The 20,177-nt window shown below is 33.7% G+C and overlaps 1 protein-coding gene across 1 annotated transcript in view; it reads left to right on the forward strand.

Moving 5' to 3' along the window:
* LOC107708291 (protein unc-13 homolog C-like) overlaps window positions 1-20,177 on the forward strand; it is a gene marked incomplete at its 5' end in the record, with an annotated part of 108,681 nt that overhangs the window by 59,103 nt on the left and 29,401 nt on the right. Inside the window, 4 exons of the mRNA XM_016512479.1 lie at window positions 2,835-2,931; window positions 7,156-7,299; window positions 10,424-10,501; window positions 12,613-12,690. Of these exons, the coding sequence (XP_016367965.1) occupies window positions 2,835-2,931; window positions 7,156-7,299; window positions 10,424-10,501; window positions 12,613-12,690 (397 nt within the window). The remainder of the gene's footprint in view (window positions 1-2,834; window positions 2,932-7,155; window positions 7,300-10,423; window positions 10,502-12,612; window positions 12,691-20,177) is intronic.

Genomic DNA, 20,177 nt, shown 5'->3' on the forward strand with positions numbered 1-20,177 from the left:
CTGTTTTTTTCAACCGCTTACACACTAAATCTTCACTTGTCACACAGTTTCTGAAAGCTGACACTCAAACAGCAGAAGCACACACCAAATCTGCAAAACCATACACTTTATTCTCAGCCTTTGACTCAGCCTTTTTTCAAAATAAAGCACTTTTTGCAAAACGCAACACACAATTCTCTATGTACCACAAAAATCTAACAGGAATTAATATTATGGCAAAGGTGTTTGCAAATGTTTGCTTTTGAGATGTGTTTGTGATATTTATAAGAGATGTGAGGCATTTTGCATTTTGTGTGTGCAATTCCTGGATTTGTGTGTAAAGTTTTGAAAAAAACAGGCAACGTTTTGAAAATGTGTGTAAGCAGTTGAAAAAACTGTACGATAGCGAGCTAAATGCCATCGTATCAATCCCCTCATTACTGTCAATAACAGTGAGCTGCTGCAGTCTGTACAGATCTGCTGAGGTTCATTACATTAGCAGAGCTATTAGTGTGATTCTGCATGCCACCGGCCGTCCACAACTCTTCACTTGATTTAAAAATATGTGTGTCTCATTTATGCTTGCCTGTTACGATGTTCAGTGACTCGACAGAGCGAATGCTTGTTTGTCTAATGCAAGTGAAATGTTTTCAGAGGATGTCTGTACTGTTGCTGAATGTCTTGAACATCCTTATACAATCTCTTCTGTATATGTTTACTCTGTGTGTGTGTGTGTGTGTGTGTGTGTGTGTGTGCGCGTTTTTGTGACAAATGAGGACATACATTTGTATAATGACAAGGGTATGACATATAAGGGATATTATATAAAATTAACTGACCTAAGGAAATAATAAAATAAAATAAATAAAATAATGAATGAGTTCAATATGCATCTTATTAAATTATGTATAACAGGCAATATGCATCGGAGTATGTACATGTAAATTAAGTAAATAAATAAATGCAATATGCATCTGATTATTGTATATTGAATGAAAGAATAAATAAATTAATTAATACATTCAATATGCATCTGTTTAAATTATAACAGGCAATATGCATCTGAGCATAAATAAATAAACAATTATATAACTAAATAAATACAATACAATACAATACACATGTGATTAATGTATGTATATTGAATGAATGAATGAATGAATAATACCGATAAAAACCCTGGATCATTCAGACCCTTAAAACGCTAAGCATTTTTGTATGGAGACAGATCAGCCTCAAAAATAACACATTTGCAAAACAAAATTCATAAATGCACAGCACAATTTATGTTCTTATTCTGTGTCTGGAATAAAAGGAGAGAGATGACGGTACTGCCTTCTGTTGGTTTGTTCCGTTTGTGCTTCTGTTCACAGAGACTCTCGGAGTCGTGCGGTGTATGGGACGCGAGTGTTCGCACTTTCCAATAACCAAATTAAAAGTCTCGACGTATAGATGTTAGCATCCTGTCAACAATTAGCTTAGCAACAGTTTAGTAGCCTAGCTTAGTTCCAGTTAGCCACATGTTCTATAGAACAACTGCCCATTGTTACAGTATGACAGAATGCCAGCAAAGAGCGCTGCATTTATAGTCTCTAAAAGACATCTCAGTTCATAGTTATAATATCTCACAAATCTCTGTTATAACACAATAAATATAAGCATAATTAATCGTTCATAATGTCTACAATTCGTGTGTTATAATGAGAGGATTCGTGAGCACTGGAGAATACAGTAACTAGTAATGTAACTAATTACTAATTACTTTTGAAATAAAGTAATCAGAACAGTAACATGATTACTTTTAAAAGGAGTAATCAGTAATTTAATTACATTTTCAGAGTAACTTGCCCAACACTGCCCACTAAAATGTGTCAATGTCTTTACATCAAGGACCCGATCATGGAATAATGCACAGCGTTGAGCTTCTTGAGTCTGTTCAGTAAAGAGTGTTTTGATTGGTGGATTAAAAGCTCACCGCGATTGGCTGAACGGAACATCCTCTAAAAAAAGATATTTATGAATCTTAACCTGCCAGGAAGTTCTCAAAAATACCTCACACAAATTCAAAGCAGTCCACGCACATGTGACGATTTGCAAATGCAGATTCAACGATCCATAAATACATGTAACATCATTCATAAATGTGTGATGGAAATTAATTCAAGAAATTTATATATACATATTTGTGTAAACATTTTACATTTATTTAGGTAAGATGCATTTGTGTGAGCATGTGGGGAAATATTTATGCTTTTACTTATGTATTTATGAATTGTGTTTTGAATTTACGAATCGGATTTTGTAAATGTAAATTGTGCTGTGCATTTATGAATTTTGTTTTGCAAATGTGTTATTTTTGAGGCTGATCTGGCTCCATATTTTTGAGAGTCTTGAGCCATTTTCTGAAATATTTTAAGGAGACAACTGTATCTTAATTTTATTTTATTTATTTATTCTTTTTCTTTCCTTTTTTCTCTTTCTTTATTTATTTTATTTAATGTATAACTATGATTGCCTGGTTTTTTTTTCTTTTTTTTCTTCATCTGAATTAATGTATGGTTGTATATGTAGATATGTGTATATCTATTATTTATAGTATATTACTATATTTACGTTATTGTTACTTTCTGTTTGACCTAAGATGAACCAAATAAAAGCTTTAAAAAAACTGCTAAGCATGAAACTTTGGCATATCATTTGTCTCTGAATGATAAAATAGGGTGACAAGTCCCACAGCATGAAGCTGATGCATACAGTGTCTAAAGAGCAGAACAACATGTGCCAGAGTTTTTCTTCAGTCTCAGCCCGTGGCGTTGGATCTGAGGACTGTGTTGTGTTGTATTGTCTCTCTGCAGGTGGTTCGAGCCGTTTGTTATCCAGTGGTTGGATGAAAATGAAGATGTAGCGATGGATTTCCTCAACGGAGCTCTAGAGAGAGATAAAAAAGATGGGGTGAGTTTCTCACATTGTTACTTTGCTTCAGTAGAGCTTTTCATTTGTAAATCGGCAAACAGTTACCATCTAAACGCTGCATTTCTCTTCTGCTTTTATGAAGCTCCTGCAAAGTTCCTATTTACGAGTTTTAAAATTGTAATTATGACGGTCAGGATGAAGTGAACGCACCGGATGAGTTTAATTCTTTCTCTCGATTTTGCATCCCGACAATGACGGGACACTTTTTAGCGCCCTAACAAAATGAAGTGCAAAGGATACACTTTGTTTGTGTGATTAATGATTTATTTCTGTATTAATCACTCTCGTTCTGCACATATATAATAATGGGAAGTGTCACCTGTCTCCTTGTAAACCAGCTATATTAGTATTTTTGGCAAGCTATTCACTGTTATTCATCATCAGTACACAAATGAATGTTGCACAATCAACATTCACAGTTCATCTTAATTATGATCAATATCAGTTTCTGTGTTTCTTTAACCTTCATGTTGTGTTCCAGTCATTTTGACCCGGAGAGGATGTTCTTTTTCTGAAAAATGCTGTTATTGCATTAAAAATTGCTTATAAATTTCACGTTATGCCATATTATTACTAAATCTTGGATTCAATCTTTTTGTCTACTTGATTTCTTTCAGTTAGCACAGGTTTTGTATTGCTTTTTGAAACTGACTGATCATAAGCCTTATTGATCTGAGCTCATGCACTGCTTGTTAATAAAAAAACGTGCTGATAAACTGCTAAATTTAAAGCATTAGGATGATGAGCATTTGTTAAATAACATAACAAACATTTCATTTGTAACATTATAAATGTCTTTTGATCAATTTGATACCTGGCCGAATTGAAAGTATAACATTAAATGGTAGTACTTTACAATAAGGTCCCATTAGTTAATGCTAGTTAACACATTAAATAGCATTAACTAACAATGAGCAATACAGTTCATCCGTAACAGTATATATTAATCTGTGTTAATGTTAGTTAATAAAATTAAAATGGTTCTTTGTTAGTTCATGTTAGCTCTAGTCCATTAGTCTTTTGATCAATCTGATGCCTGGCCGAATTGAAAGTATAACATTAATTGGTAGTACTTTACAATAAGGTCCCATTAGTTAATGCTAGTTAACACATTAAATAGCATTAACTAACAATGAGCAATACAGTTAATCCGTAACAGTATATATTAATCTGTGTTAATGTTAGTTAATAAAATTAAAATGGTTCTTTGTTAGTTCATGTTAGCTCTAGTCCATTAAATAATATTAACATTTTAACTTTAGATTTTTTTAATAATATAAATTTTGATTTTAATAATGCATTAGTAAATTAAAATGAATAAAAAAAGAATAAATGCTTAAGAAGTATTTTTCTTTGTTTATTCATGTTAATGTTATATAGTTACCTGATGTTAGCAGAAAGAACCTTAAGTTACAAATTAAAATAAATTAAATTAGATTAATTTAAATGAAATTAGATTAATTTAATTATATTGTTAGTTCATGTTAATGTTATGTAGTTAACTAATGTTAGCAGATAGAACCTTAAGTGTTACAAATGAAATGAAATAATGAAATGAAATGAAATGAAATGAAATGAAATTAAATGAATGAAATTAAATGAAATTAAATTAAATTAAATTAAATTAAATTAAATTAAATTAAATTAAATTAAATTAAATAATTAATAAAATCTCACTGACCCAAAACGTACTGTTTATCATATGAAAAAGAGCATTAAAAAAAAGGTCATAAAACATCTATTGTTTTGGTGAATTAAAGACATTTTCAGTTTTATTCTATAAACAAAGGACAAAATGAAGCTTTTCTGGGGTCCTTGAATCACTACTGAAGAACCATGCCATTTCTGAGTGCATATTGGCAAAATTATCTACAAATAATGCTTTTTCACTCCAAAACTGAGATGCATAAGTTTAGATCAGTGAGGCTTATGATCAATCAGTTTCAAAAAGAAACACAAAACCTGTGCTAATTGAAGGAAAGCAAGTCGAACACAAGATTTGGTACAGCATTTTTCAAAAGGTTGGTCACTTTTGACTAGAACAAAGGGTTAATTGCAAATCCGAACTAAAGTCAAAATCACTAGTAAAGCAATATTATGCGTTATAAATGCGTTAATTCTTCAGTTCAAGGCAGCAGTTGAACAGCTTTATAACGATTTCAGTTTCGATAAGCTCTCTCTCTTCGGATACGAGCATGAATATTAGAGATATTTTTCTCTTTAATGACATTTGCACTGTGAATTCATAGACAAGTGCATGTGCGACACGATGAATGGAATCAGACGTGTGGATAAACTGCTAAACTGAAAGCATTAGGCTGATGAGTGTTTGTGGAATAACGAACAAACGCTTCTGATGTGAATATGAGCTGCTCAATGCTCCCCTCGCTGGAGAAAACAAATCACCGGCGAGATTGGTTTCATATGATAATTGCTTTCACCTGAAAAACACAAATCATTTAGTGCTCTTAATATCGGCCAATGCTGTGATGAACGGCCACGTTATTATACACTATCGGTCAAAAGTTTGGGATCAAGGCAAGGCAAGGCAAGTTTATTTGTATAGCACATTTCATACACAATGGTAATTCAAAGTGCTTTACATAAAAGAAAAGAAAAAAAAATAATCACAACAATAAAACAAGGAATTTAAAAACATTGAAAATGATTAAAACAATTGATTTAAGAAGTTTAAAATGAATTTAAATGCAGCCTTGATGAGCAGAAGAGACTTCTTTAAATACATTAAAAATCGTTCTCATCTCAAACTTTTGACCGGTAGTGTATGTGATATGTGACACTGACAAATATAATGGCACATGAGCATTTCAGTCAGCAGATTGGTATTTCAGAGCAACCAAAACTGTGTTTTTCTCCCTGCCGTTCACAGCGCTGCGGAGAGAGATGCTAACTGTGTTTAGATGTTTAGCTGCGCTCTGGTTCAAGTCTTGAGAGATTCAACTCTACATTAAGATGCTAATGGAGCAGCACTCTCAGTTAATTGTCTAATGATTATTAGGCTTGTGTTTGTGGAATAAGGGCAGAAGCGTAGGTTAATTGTGTCATATAGGTTATGTTGGCAGGCATTCCCAACGGCTGTGAATCAGACCAGCTCTGGCTGCTTAAAAACATCTTCAGTGCTTCCTGGCAGCGTCTGAGCTTCAGGGCTTCTTATCAAGAAATAATATCATGTGAAGTATTAATACAGTTTAAAATAACTGCTTTAAAATGTCATTTATTCCTGTGATGCGCAGCTGTATTTTCAGCATCATTACTCCAGTCTTCAGTGTCACATGATCTTCAGAAATCATTCTAATATGCTGATTTGCTGCTCAAGAAACATTTCTGATTATTATCAATGTTGAAAACAATTGTGCTGCTGAATATTTTTGTGGAAACTGTGATACATTATTCAGAAAGTTTAAAAGAACAGCATTACATCATAGATGTCCTTACTGTCTGTACCTATTCTGAATAAAAGTATTAATTTCTCTCTTTCAAAAAAAATAAAATAAAAAATGTTAAAAAGTACAGTAAATAAATAGATTTAAAATGATAAAAATATAAATAAATAAATAAAAATAAAAATTTAAAAATAAATAAAAATCTTATTGTCCACAATATTTAGAATGGTATAAAATATTATGTAATAAGATATTAAATATGTAATATTATGTACATTTTATATTTGTCTCATTTATTTATTTATTGGCAAGTGTATTAATTTATGGTCAGCCACTGATTATAAAATAATAGCAAAATAAATTTTGGTTTGAAGATTTTTATTTGAAATAAAAATCTTTTGTAACATTATGTCTTTACTGTCACTTTATTAAAATAAAAATAAAATCTTATTAATGACCTCAAATTTTTGAACATTGTATGCAAATATTGTATGGAAAAGAGCATCAAAAAAGTCTATTTTTGGAGTGACCTTAGGGTGAATAAAAGTTCATTAAAGTTCATTTTTGAGTGTCATATTCTATAAACAAAAGAAAAAATAAAGCCACTCTTGGATCCTTGAAACACTAGCACTTTGAAGAACCATGCTAGAACTTAATAGCAAGCTGGAGTCAGGCTGTAAAACTCATCTTGAACCTTGTTTCCCGTTATGTAGCACATGCTGAAATTATGGGAAACATAAAATGATAAAATTGTTGTGATATGATCATTAATGCTTCTGTTGTGGTGTTTTGATTGCAGTTCCAGCAGACATCAGAACATGCTCTCTTCTCCTGCTCGGTGGTGGATGTGTTCACGCAGCTCAACCAAAGCTTTGAGATCATTAAGAAGCTGGAGTGTCCAAACCCTCAAGCTCTCGCTCACTTCATGCGCAGGTTTGCAAAGGTAAGAGAATCCAAAGAGAAAGGATGTCACTTGAGGCTGTGCATTGGAGATTTTGCCATGCACTTAAATAAATCTATAAAATCTAACCCCTAAAGATGTAAAATCCATGCAACTCACAGTCTGTGGCGGTATGATGAAAGATACCAGTGTTCAATAAAGAATTGCATGTGTTAACAATAATAATCACAATAAACGGTTGTTCCGCCAGGCAGTATTACTCTAACTGTAGGGTGTCATACGGTTGCCAGGCAGCTGAGAGCATAAAATGATGAACAAATGATGGAGAAGAGCTTTGAAACAGAAAAATCCAGACCTGCATTGCCTGAAAGCACTGTAGTGTTGCTAAAAAAAAAGTTTGGGGTTGGTATGATTTTTTAAAAATGTTTTTAAAAGATGTCTAGTTGCATTTATTTGATCAAAAATACAGTAAAATTGTGAAATATTTTTACAATTTAAAATAGCTGTTCTCTATGTGAATATCTGTTCAAATATAATTTATTTCTGTGATGCGCAGCTGAATTTTCACATGATCTTCAGAAATCATTCTAATATGCTGATTTGCTGCTGCTTCATTTTTTTAAAAAACCGTGATGCATTTTATTTTTCAGGATTCACAGAAACTTTTAGAACATTATAAATGTTTTTACTGTCACTTTTTAATTCACTTTTCATCCTTTCTGAATAAAAGTATTAATTTCTTTTTGCTGCTTGATACTGCAAATTGGTGTGTCTTACCATATTATTTTAGTGTATTATCTGAATTATGAACACACTGGTTTGTAATGCACGTTGTTATTCTTCTCATTATTTCCCTAGAGGCTAATGAACCGGAAGTCTCGCCCATAGGCTTACTTCCGCGTTTAGGAATAAGATGGATAGGTGTCTTTGAATATTAGTAGTATTTTAATATCAAGCATTACATGCTTCAACTTCCAGGAATGAATTTAAATCATCAGGTGCAAGTATTTTCCTACTCTTTACAGTGATTTACAGCAGTGAAAAGCTCATGAGCTCTAGCAGGCAGTGACAGGGTTCGGATAAAAGGCTAAGGATGGATTTAATGAAGGTTTAGAGCAGTTTACACTGAGTGGATAAACCTCCTTGATTTACTAAACATCACACTGTGTGTGTATGAGAGCGTTTTGTTTGAGCGGCTGCATGTAGAAGGCTAACAGGAACATTTGAGACACCAAGATTGATGGTAAATCATTGATGCCAGAGCCGAACGTTTGATCAGATATACAGACCTCCTCAGTTCAGCTTAGACACAGAGTGCTTTATTGGTGACTGTTTCCATACAGTATAGTCAACTTGATCAGTGCAAAAACTGAAACAATTAGGAAAAATAATAATGTGTCATTGCATCAGTGTCTCAGCAATGGATGCTCTGCAGTGGATGGGTGCCGTCAGAATGAGAGTCCAAACAGCTGATAAAAACATCACATTCAGTTTTTGTCTTCTCCAGATGTTAACTGATGGACTGGAGTGCTGTGGATTACTTGTGGATTATTGTGATGTTTTTATCAGCTGTTTGGACTCTCATTCTGATGGCACCCATTCAGCTATTCCTTTAATTATTATACTTATATATATTATAACACTTATATATTAACACGTTTTTAGCCAAGACGTTAGAGATTTGATCACGTCGCTAAACCTTTTAGCAATAGTAATGGTTAACTTTGAAAACACCACAAATGAACACATCAACTCAAACAGCTTATGAAAACAGTGATCATGCTCACCCGCTCAAACACATAGCAGATTTTATAAGAGATTTTAGGCCAGCTAGTGTATAATGCCAGCTATTGTGAATGCAAATGAACTGCAAAGGGCAGAGAGAGAGAGAGAGAGAGAGAGGCGCTCATCCCACAGGATTATGGGTAAAGGGTCTTGTATGAGGCATTGATTACTTCATGCAAACTTGACACGAGAAATCTATTACGGCGGCCTTACAAGACGCATATCATTACTGCCCTCATTTACTTATTTACATATTTATGAATATGTTAAGAGCTTTATTCTATTTCCTTGGCTCCAGGTTACTAATCTCAAAGTTCCCAAACTGTTTTGATGGATGCAAGCACACACGTCGTCACATGGGCTACAATTGTGTTAGTATTAAAAAGTCTCTTTTTTTTAGAAAATGTATATTTTTATCCAGCAAGGAAGCATTAAATTGATCAAAAGTGACAGTAAAGACATTTACAATGTTACAAAAGATTCCCATTTCAAATAAATGCTGTTCTTTTGAACTTTCTATTCATCAAAGAATCCTGAAAAAAATTACTTTTTACACAAAAAACATTAAGTATTAAAACATTGATATGATACAATTATTAAATTTAAAATATAATAAATCTTTTTTCAACATTGAAATAATCAGAAATGTTTCTTAAGCAGCAAATCATAATATTAGAATGATTTTTGAAGGATCATGTGACACTGAAGACTGGAGTAATGATGCTGAAAATTCAGCTTTGAATCAAAGGAATAAATTACATTTGAACATATACACATATATAAAACACTTATTTTAAATTATAATAATATTTAACATTTTTTTACTGTATTTTCGATCAGATAAATGCTTAGTGACCCCAAACTTTTGACTGGTAGTGAATGCATATGTGTTTCAGGTCTATAAATAATGACTGTAACACAAACCCAACTTATGGCTTCTATAAAATTAAACTACTGTGTTTTATAATATATGATAATAATAATAATTTAATTTAATAATTTATGCATTTAGGAGACGCTTTTATCCAAAGCGACTTACAGTGCATTCAGGCTATACATTTTTTAACAGTATGTAATAAGCTATAAGTTATAATATAATAATGCTATAAATTTGATCGCAACATATAATCATTGCTGTTAATAGTGTTCACCGTCTGTTTGATTACGTCATTAACTAACTGCTTAATTTTTACTGTGCATTTCTGCCATATGGACATCAACTTGAGATAGTCACCACTGATAAGCTACAACTAAATATAATGTAGAAACTCAAATTTTCGGTAAAGCTGCTTTGCAACGATTTGCATCGTGAAAAGCGCTATACAAATCAACTTGACCTGAATTGAATTGAATAATAATCCACATTTTATTCTCTTTCCAGACCATAAATAAAGTTCTTCTCCAGTATGCTGTGATCATCTCTAAAGACTTCAACAACCATCTGAACAAAGAGAAAGTGGTGAGTCTGTGAACTTCCTACACACTCACACACACACACACACACACACACACACACACACAAATCTGCTTTGTCATAAAATGTCTTCGTGTTTTAAAGTCATGACTCTGCGAGTGTGGCTTGATCAGATCATAAAGGATTTGATTGGACGGCTTGCAGATGCTTCCTTCGTTTCTAACAAATAACTTGCGAGACCTTCTTGCGTCCTCGTCTCCTTCCTCTGTGCTTTCAACTTTATGCTCTTTGTGCAAAATGACATGATTCGCGGCGCTAACTCAGAGCTGCTTTTCTTCTACCTCGAATTTTCACAGTGTCTTCCTGTAATGATTATAAAAGCTTGACACGCAGGACGTCTGCGGCGGGAAGAAAGACAGCTGTATCTTTTAAGTGCCGTGAAAGGACCACAGAGAGACAATGATGCGGCCGGTAATTAAAGACATATCTCTGTTTGGTCTCGGAGGACAGAGCCGCTCCTCGGGGCTCATCCGTCGCTTAATTGACAGCTCGGCTCATCCTAAGAATATCTACATCTTTAAACGCACCGATGCCCATAAATCAGCTCACCGGAGTTTATATACATTGTCTTGAATTAAATTTACGAGTGTGTGAAATCAGCCGCTCTCGTCACAGAGACGATGTTCCCTCGTTTCAGTTAGTGCGACGGCTTCGTATTTTGGTTTCAGAGCTATTTGTCACACAGCTGACATGTGACCTTTAGGAAGTGTGTCTGTGCAGTCAGTAAGAGCCAGTTTTAATTAGCTTATGGACTCCTGCGCTAATTACGCACTCCTACCCATCCAATTAACTCATGGGACGCTTATACAAGAGCGTTATGACTGCCGGATCTCTAGTTCATCTGTGTGTCAACACAAATCTGCTTCTTTAACATTTACTGGAACAGACACTATTTACCCAAAGTGCATTGCGTCTCAGGAACCCGGGGTCAGTCGCTTTTCTGTCACACTGAGTCTGAAGGTCATCTTAAACCTTAGTTTACCATCAGTCCGATTATTGAGTTTGATGTTTTTATAACCTTTTTCAATTACAGATGTCATTCTACACATAAAATATCATGCTTTTAATGTATTTGGGAGGTGGTTTTAAAGATATTCATACTGTACGTTCTATTGCATTCTTTTCTTTTGTTTTTCCCCAAAATAAATAAATAAATAAATAAATAATAATAATAAAATTTTGTCTATTTTAATAATAATAATAATTATTATTTATATTATATTTTTCTATTTTTTTCTAATGCAGTCTAATGCATTATTTAAATTTTTTTAATTTGTTTCCCCCAAAATAATAACAAATAAATAAACAATAATAATAATAATAAGTATAATCATATTGTATTATTTATATTATATTTTTATTATTTTATTTTTCTAATGCATTCTATTAATTTGTTTATCTGCCAAAATCATAAAAATAAATAATGCATAATTTTATAACAAGAACAACAATAATACTATAACAATAGTAAATGTTGTTATTTAAATTTTTGTTTATTCTATCTATCTATCTATCTATCTATCTTTTGTTATATATTGAGAATTTATGAATATTATATTGATCTATAATGAAAACATGCAATGCATTAGAATTCAAATGTATTAAATTGTGCATTAGGACAACCTGTCAGATGCATTAATAACTATTATGATTATGACTATCAACTAATATAATAACTATTACAGTGTAACAAAATACAGCTGACTTTAAATATTATTAGATACAAGGAAACATTGTGCTTTAATAAGAAAACAGTTGCTGTGCATTAATTTCATGTATTTTCAAAAGGAAATGAGTGTTTAAATACAACTCAAGTGTGTTCCGTTGTGTAAATCTGCCATTTCTCTGAAGATGCGGAGGCATAGATTTCTGTGTAATGAAATTCAGATTTCCTGCCACTGATGAAAGTAAGATGTGCAAAATCAACGATCAGCATCCAGACGAATCGATGCCCTGTGTATATATTCACAGAAGTCTTCTAGTACAAACGTCTCCTTGCATTAGCCAGGCGGAGGGTTTTGAAAACTCAATGTATCTGGAAAGCAGTACAATCGATCAGTCATGAAATATCTTGTCTATCTTTCTTCTCCTGACAGTCCTGCATCCTCTTGAACAACATCCAGCAGCTCCGAGTTCAGCTGGAGAAGATGTTCGAGTCCATGGGAGGAAAACAGGTTAGTAATCTAATCAATGTCTCTGAAGACTCCACAGCAATGTTTCCCACTAACTGTCTGTGTGAGTGAAGCTGTTGAACGTCCCTTACTGTAAAGCTGCGTTCATGAATGTCTGAATTACCGTAATTATGAGTCTGATTAGTTGCAACTAGAAGGTCCAAGAAGTTCCAGCTTCTTCCTCTTGACATCAGGCTTCGGCAGCTACAGCTGGTTAGTTTCCTACATCAACACATCCTGATGATTTATATGTCACTGGTTAGTCAAGAGTTACCTGGAGCGCTTTTTCTGTGTTTCTTCAAGATTAGAATGTCAAGATTCTGGTTCCGATTCTAATTCAGTTTAGTCCTTTATATCAGTCTAATTGCTTTATGATTTCATCAATAGCTATGTTTGCATCCACCTATTTTTATGCGCATTTTGGATTATCGCATAAAAAAACGCTGGATGGAAACGCCAAGATGCGCATAAATTCTAAAAATAAGTATTTTTATGCGCACAACTGAGTAGGATAAACTTTTTATCCGATAAGAAAAAATGGGTTACACTTTACTTGCTGTATGTTGTTTTGGTTGTTCTGAAATGCCTGAGGAAAGTCTGTCATCAAAGTATTTCTGTATAATTACTGTCTGACACGACTGCGTTCCCAAACCGCAGTATCCACCTCTAAAAGCAATACCTGCATTTATTGTGTTACGTCTGCTCTCTCTGAAGCGCAAGTAATTTATTACATATGAAAATTATTATATTCAGTGGCTTCTCCTAGTTTTCTGAGAGATATTTAGTGCCAATTTATCAGGAAGTGACGATTTTGTTCTCTTTGACTCGTTGGATGGAAACGGCGCTATACTCGCAAATGTTTTATGCGATATTCCAGTTTTGTGCATAAGTTAAATTTGCATCTTTGGATGGAAACATAGCTAATGACTCTTTCAGTACTTAAAGATTAATTAGGCCTAATTATATACTTAACAAATACACTAAACAAAAACAGTACTGTTTTTGCTAACATTTATTTTATTTTATTTATTATTTTATTTTAAATAAACAAAAAAAAACATTATAGTTTTTGGTAACTATTTTATTTTTTATATTTTATTTCTCATTTATTTAATGTGTATCTTTAGATGTTCACTGAACCGCCAGTTGGAAATTACAAATTACATTAATTGTCAAAAAATACAGTAACAATAAATAATTATCATTTCAGTAATTTGGGTTAATATTTTATTTGAGTTTTACATGACAGAAGTAATGATTTGTAATGATCATAAAATAAAAGCAATACTGCTGTAACACTTTATTTTATTATTTCATTTTATAAAAAAAAAAAAATCAATTTATTTGGACAAAAATGTGAATATGTATCCTAATCTATATGTTCTCTAAACAGCCAGTCAGAAATTACACACTTCTCATAAAATACAGTAACAATCAATAATTATAATTTTAATAAGTATTTGAGTAGTTTGACAAAAGTAATGATTTATAATGATTACTTCTCTGAATGATTCAGTAATTCAGTGTGAATTGTTAGAATTATTGAAACCAATATGAGTTGAGACAGATTTTTAATCTTTTACTTTTATTAAATACAGCAAATCCATTATGTTGAAATGTTTTTGTTGTTTCCATCCAGAGCAGACAGTGCAATAAAAAGACATGCTGTCTATTTATATTATTAGTATTGTTTTGCCTCATCCAGTCTTTCTTTCTAATCTCATTACTGCTGCAAACACTTTTGTATTTTAGCACAGTGTTTGTTTAGCATTGGCAGTAAAGAACTGTTCATGAAGATTTTAAGGAATAGTTCACCCAAAAATGATCATTTGGTGTACATATACTCACCCTCAGGACATCCAAGATTAGGATGAGTTTGTTTCTTCATCAGATTTGGAGAAATGTAGCACTGCATCAGTGTCTCAGCAATGGATGCTCTGCAGTGAATGGGTGCCGTCAGAATGAGAGTCCAAACAGCTGATAAAAACATCACAATAATCCACAAGTAATCCACACCACTCCAGTCCATCAGTTAACATCTGGAGAAGACAAAAGCTGAAGCAAATCCAGCATTAAGATGTTTTTAACATCAAACCATTGCTTTTGGCTAAAATATGAATCCATAATCCATAATAACGCGTCCTCCAGTGGCATCTCCTGTTGTCTCTGAATCAGGATGGTGTGGAATACTTGTGGATTATTGTGATGTTGGACTCTCATTCTGACGGCACCCATTCACTGCAGAGCATCCGTTGCTAAGACACTGATGCAATGCTACATTTCTGATGAAGAAACAAACTCATCTACATCTTGGATGGCCTGACGGTGAGCACATTTCCAGCAAATGTTCATTTTTGGGGTGAACTACTCCTTTAAGAGAACCGTGAAAATAATTTCATTAATTAAAAAATGGAAATGATTCTCCAGTCCCCAAACCTATTCAAGATTAGCCACACATGCATGGATCCATTTGACATCCAGTGTTGCCATAGAAACAAATGATTCCAAATAATTCAGTGAGATTAGAGCAGAATCTCAGAGTCGCCTCATAATTACGGTAAATCTGCATGATGTGAACGCAACTTAACGTCCCGTGTGAATTGTGCATGCGTGTTGTGATTCTTCTCTCTGTTCTCTCCAACTATGACAATGTCCTTGTTTCTTGTCGTTCCCGTCTCCTCTGGGCTCTTGCACCAGGAGGAAGGGACTGTGGTCTTCTGCAAGGTGTGTGGACAGGTTTCCTTTAACATCTCTATACACCGCTGCTCTACAGCCAGAATTCTGTCATCATTTACTCATGCTCATGTCGTTCCAAACCTGTAAGCTCATGTACTTTCTGGCTTTCTGTTTGGAGCAACATTAAATGACAGCAAATGATGACGCTGCTCTCTGGTTGTGAATTCTGGCTGTAGTGTACGGTCCTAATTCATCCCGGTTGAGCGGTTTAACTGGACACGTTTGAGCAGCACGAGCACCCATTGAAACGCCTCACTTCCTGTCTCTCGTACTTCCTGTCCCGCCCCCTCAAGAGCATGCTGCACCTGCTCGAGTTTCCTGGCATGAAACCTCACAAGGACGATTATCTTCAATAACTGAGGCTGCTAACACTCAATGTTTAAGGGGTCGTTCCGCCAAAATTGAACAATCGGTCATTATTTATTCACCTTAATGCACTCACATAAATATTTAGGTCTAAATTTAAGATTTATGTATTTGAATTGCATATAAATGTGTTTGCATGTGTGTGTGTGTGTGTGTGTGTGTGTGTGTGTATACAGAAAATATCTAAATATACTTTGTAAATATATTTTTTCTTTTTTTGAAAATATATTTAATATATACAGTATATTATATATATTAAATATATTTTCAAAAAAAAATATATATATTTACAAAGTATATTTAGATATTTTCTGTATATATATATATTTTTCAAAACATTTAAAAGTATATTTTGCCCTCCATATATTTCAGTCCAATGAAAATACATTCACATATGTCACATTTTAAGAAAAATTGGAAATGTAAAAATGTAAATGTATTCTTGCTCTTGACATACCTTTTGCGATATATATTGGTATATGAAGGTTGAATCTAAATATATTTTCAATTTCAAAAATATAATTTATTGAGCTTCACTCTTTACAATATATAGTTGACATATATTTAAAATATAGTTTGGCCAGATTTTTATTTTTATTTTTTTGCCGTAAGGAAATTTATTTTAATGTAGGCTAATGCATATTTCTCCGTTTAAAATTATGAACATGTTTCAAAAATGGCTAGTTGTGGAAAAAATTATGTTCAATTAAAATATGAGAATGAAAAAAAAAATGGATTTATTGATAATAAATATATAAAGCTGGTTATTGTTTACTAAACACATTCACTTAATTAGTACAACGTCAGAAATCTGACCGGTTTCATTGAAGTATGACTGAGAAATATGTATCACATTACGTTTTTAGTTTGTTAAATCTGTTTAATTCAAATGGATTTTTATATGCAATTCAAATACATAAATCTTAAATTCAGGCCTAAATAATTATTTGAGTGCGTTGTTTCAAACCTCTATAACTTTCTATTTTATGTGGAACACAAAAAGAAAACTTTACAAGAATGATTATTCTCGCATGCATTGTAAGTGAATGATGAATAAGCTCTAAAAATGACAAACAGCAGCTTAAAAGTATCATAAAAGTAGTCGATGTCACTCATGCACATGTACAGTATATATTCCCATGCATATATTTCAAGTCATGTGACAGCTTTGTGTGAGGAACACACTGTACATTTAGGTAAAAAAAAAAAGTCACATATGATGCTTTTATTTTTTGCATTGCATTGCATCACTTTTTTTTGGAATAGAGCAGCATGAACATATTGCATAACTTCTTTTTAGTTCCATGAAAAAAAAAGAAAGTGACATGTTTAGAAGAATGACCTGAAGGTGAATAAATGATGACAGGATTTGGATTTTTGCTGAAATAACCCTTTACTGATGGCTAGCAGAGCTGTTTTGCCTGAACTTGCTTTTTAATCATGTGCAATGTTTATGATTATGAATACCAGAGTTTGGAAGGTTTTAGTTTGTTCCTGATGTTTAGGTTGCACTATTCTCAGAATGTTTTTTAAGGGACCTATTATTGCCCCTTTTACAAGAAGCCTCAGGTGTCCCTAGAATATGTCTGTGAAGTTTCAGCTCAAAATACCCCACAGATCATTTAAAGGGTTACATGAACTGCCTTTGTTTTATTTGCTCTCTGTGGTCCACTTATAATGTTATCAAGATTTTTACATCAAAAAACATCATAATTTAGAAGTAATAGGCTATTTTATTTGTGATCACGTAATAAAAACAGTTACTCACACTTGTATTGCTACATTACTGTCGGATCCAATATAGTTGCACAGCATCGCCTTTTAGTTTCAATCGGTTCGGTAAAATAAAGTGAACAAAGGACCAAGTTCTAACTGAAGCAGTCTGGATCTTCATTAAAAATAAAGGCCATCCACTCTTTCCTAACATTGGATTCAGAATGAAGGCAATGCAAAGAGCATCTTTATCGCTTGGTTTCTGCGTAAACCTGTGTGTTCGCCTCTCTCGTAAACACTATATGCTGTAACAGTGCTGTAGAATCGGTGGGTGGGGCTAAACAGGCAGTGCTGTAGAATCGGTTGGTGGGGCTAAACAGGCAGTGCTGTATAATAGGTGGGTGTGGCTAAACAGGCAGTGCTGTATAATAGGTGGGCGTGGCTAAACATGCAGTGGTTTAGAATCAGTGGGCGTGGCTAAACAGGCAGTGCTGTAGAATCAGTGGGCGGGGCTAAACAGGCAGTGATGTAGAATCAGTGGGCGGGGCTAAACAGGCAGTGCAGTACAAGCAGCCATTGATCTTCTGCGAAGGCGGTGCTTATCCACACTATTACATCATAGATTTTGTATATTCCACAAGCTGTCGTTTTGGCAGACTGCCTTCAATAAAAGCTGTTTTTAGACTAACGCAGTGGTTCTCAAAGTGTGGGGTGCGCACGAGTATTACAGGGGGGGCGCGGGTCATCGGCAGAAAAAGAAAGTGGCCGCCAGATTTTTTTATAGGTTTAAAGGGGGGGCGCAACCAAAAAAGTTTGAGAACCACTGGACTAACAACAAAGTTTTGCGTTCTGAAACTTGCAGGATGTTTTTATTGTACAATGACCTCTTATATGTCAAAAGATATAGGGAATTTTGTTTTCTCAGTTCATGACCCCTTTAGTATTCCACGCTGAAAATGACAATTTTTTAACAGTAGCAAAAACATGTACATGTATCTTTAAATGCAAATGAGCTGCTGCTACCCGCCCCTTTTCCAGAAGAGGGCGGAGCTCGTGCCTCACATACTCTGCCAAAACAAAATATCTGTTTGGTCCTGATTATCATGTCTCGCAGTCATGCTCACGTGACATTGCAGTTCTTCGACATCATGAAAGTTTATTATTTGCATGCGTTTTAAAGCCATATCACTATAAACTGATATATGGTGTTCTGCGTGCGCACCGAGATCTGACTGTGAGATGGCGCGTTGTGTGAGAATTAAACTACGTTCTCTTTTGTGTCTTATTACACTTAAACTGTCAAATACACAAGGTTACGTCAAAAACACATAAACACAGTCGGTTATGTCTGTGAACTTAAACAACTGGGAAAGAAATGGCATGTGTATATTAGCAGTCATTAAATGCCATTCATAATGTGTTGAAATCACTGGGTAGTTTTTCTGTCCAGCTAAAAAGTACTTCAAATTAAAGATTCATAAAGGCAGATCATTTGTACGAGCGCCAGAGGTCTGTCAGATTAAGGTTATTAAGGTCTTACCTCTGTTGAACTGAAGGCTACAGCGCTTTAAAAAGAGTCCAGCTGTTTGAAAGAGTGACTAATTTATGAATTCTGCTTCCCTCATGAAACTCAATTCGTTCTGAGGAAATAAAAGCGAAACGCTCCAAATATAACCCTGCCTGCTCTGGCAGCGCCACTGTTCCCAGAGCAATTAGCCAAGTGAAAGAAAAATGTAATTACAGTGGCTCGTTATCATGGATTTATAAATCAAAGATCCCGAACTGTCCAAAAAAAAATTAATTGCGGGAGTCAAAGTTAGCTGGGATAGAGCGAGCGTTCGCGCCGCTGTCTGTCAGGAATAACCGCGAACACACGGATCGCCCGTTATCTGCTAATTAACGATACGAGGTAGACCACAGGTGCGGTATACAAGAGTAATCTTCTGTACAATTTCACATTATGATTCCCTAATTAAGAATCTAATTAGAATATAATGAATTCGACTATAACTTAACAATGTTAATATTTCACTTCTTACAGCGGTTTTAGACCATGATTTAGCACAAATCCATCTGTAGTTATTGTAGTCAGTCAGACCTCCCTGATTTCAGATGCTTTTCAATCCTCGCACAAATACAAATCTTTTAAAAATACATGAAGTTTCATACATAATATTTTTGTTTGTTGGGTCTCTCCTCTTTCTGTCTCGTGGGTAAAAACCTTTCTGGCGATACAGTATTTTCCTGGTCACATTTCAAAATCAAAAATAGAAAGGATAAACTGTATTTTTCCACACTAAATTCTTATAACCGCATTGAGGAAAAAATAAATTCTCATGACTTTATGACAACATGAATAAACAGTAATAATTTGCATACTTATATTTACAAAATGTATTTAATACTATACTATAAATAAATAATATATCTAAATGTAATCATAATATTAAATATATATAATATCATATATATATTAGTATAATCATAAATAAATCATGTGTGTGTGTGTGTATACACACACACATTACACACACACACACACACACACACACACATATATATATATATATATATAATGAAAAATACTTCCGTTTACATGAGTATTCAAGTAACAAGTGAATAAATTGTTTTTATAAATATATAATGCAGTGTCTCGTTGTCATATTACTGTCTGT

The sequence above is a fragment of the Sinocyclocheilus rhinocerous genome, unplaced genomic scaffold (genome assembly GCF_001515625.1).
Source record: "Sinocyclocheilus rhinocerous isolate Xijiao unplaced genomic scaffold, SAMN03320098_v1.1 scaffold4431, whole genome shotgun sequence".
Lineage (NCBI taxonomy): Eukaryota > Metazoa > Chordata > Actinopteri > Cypriniformes > Cyprinidae > Sinocyclocheilus > Sinocyclocheilus rhinocerous.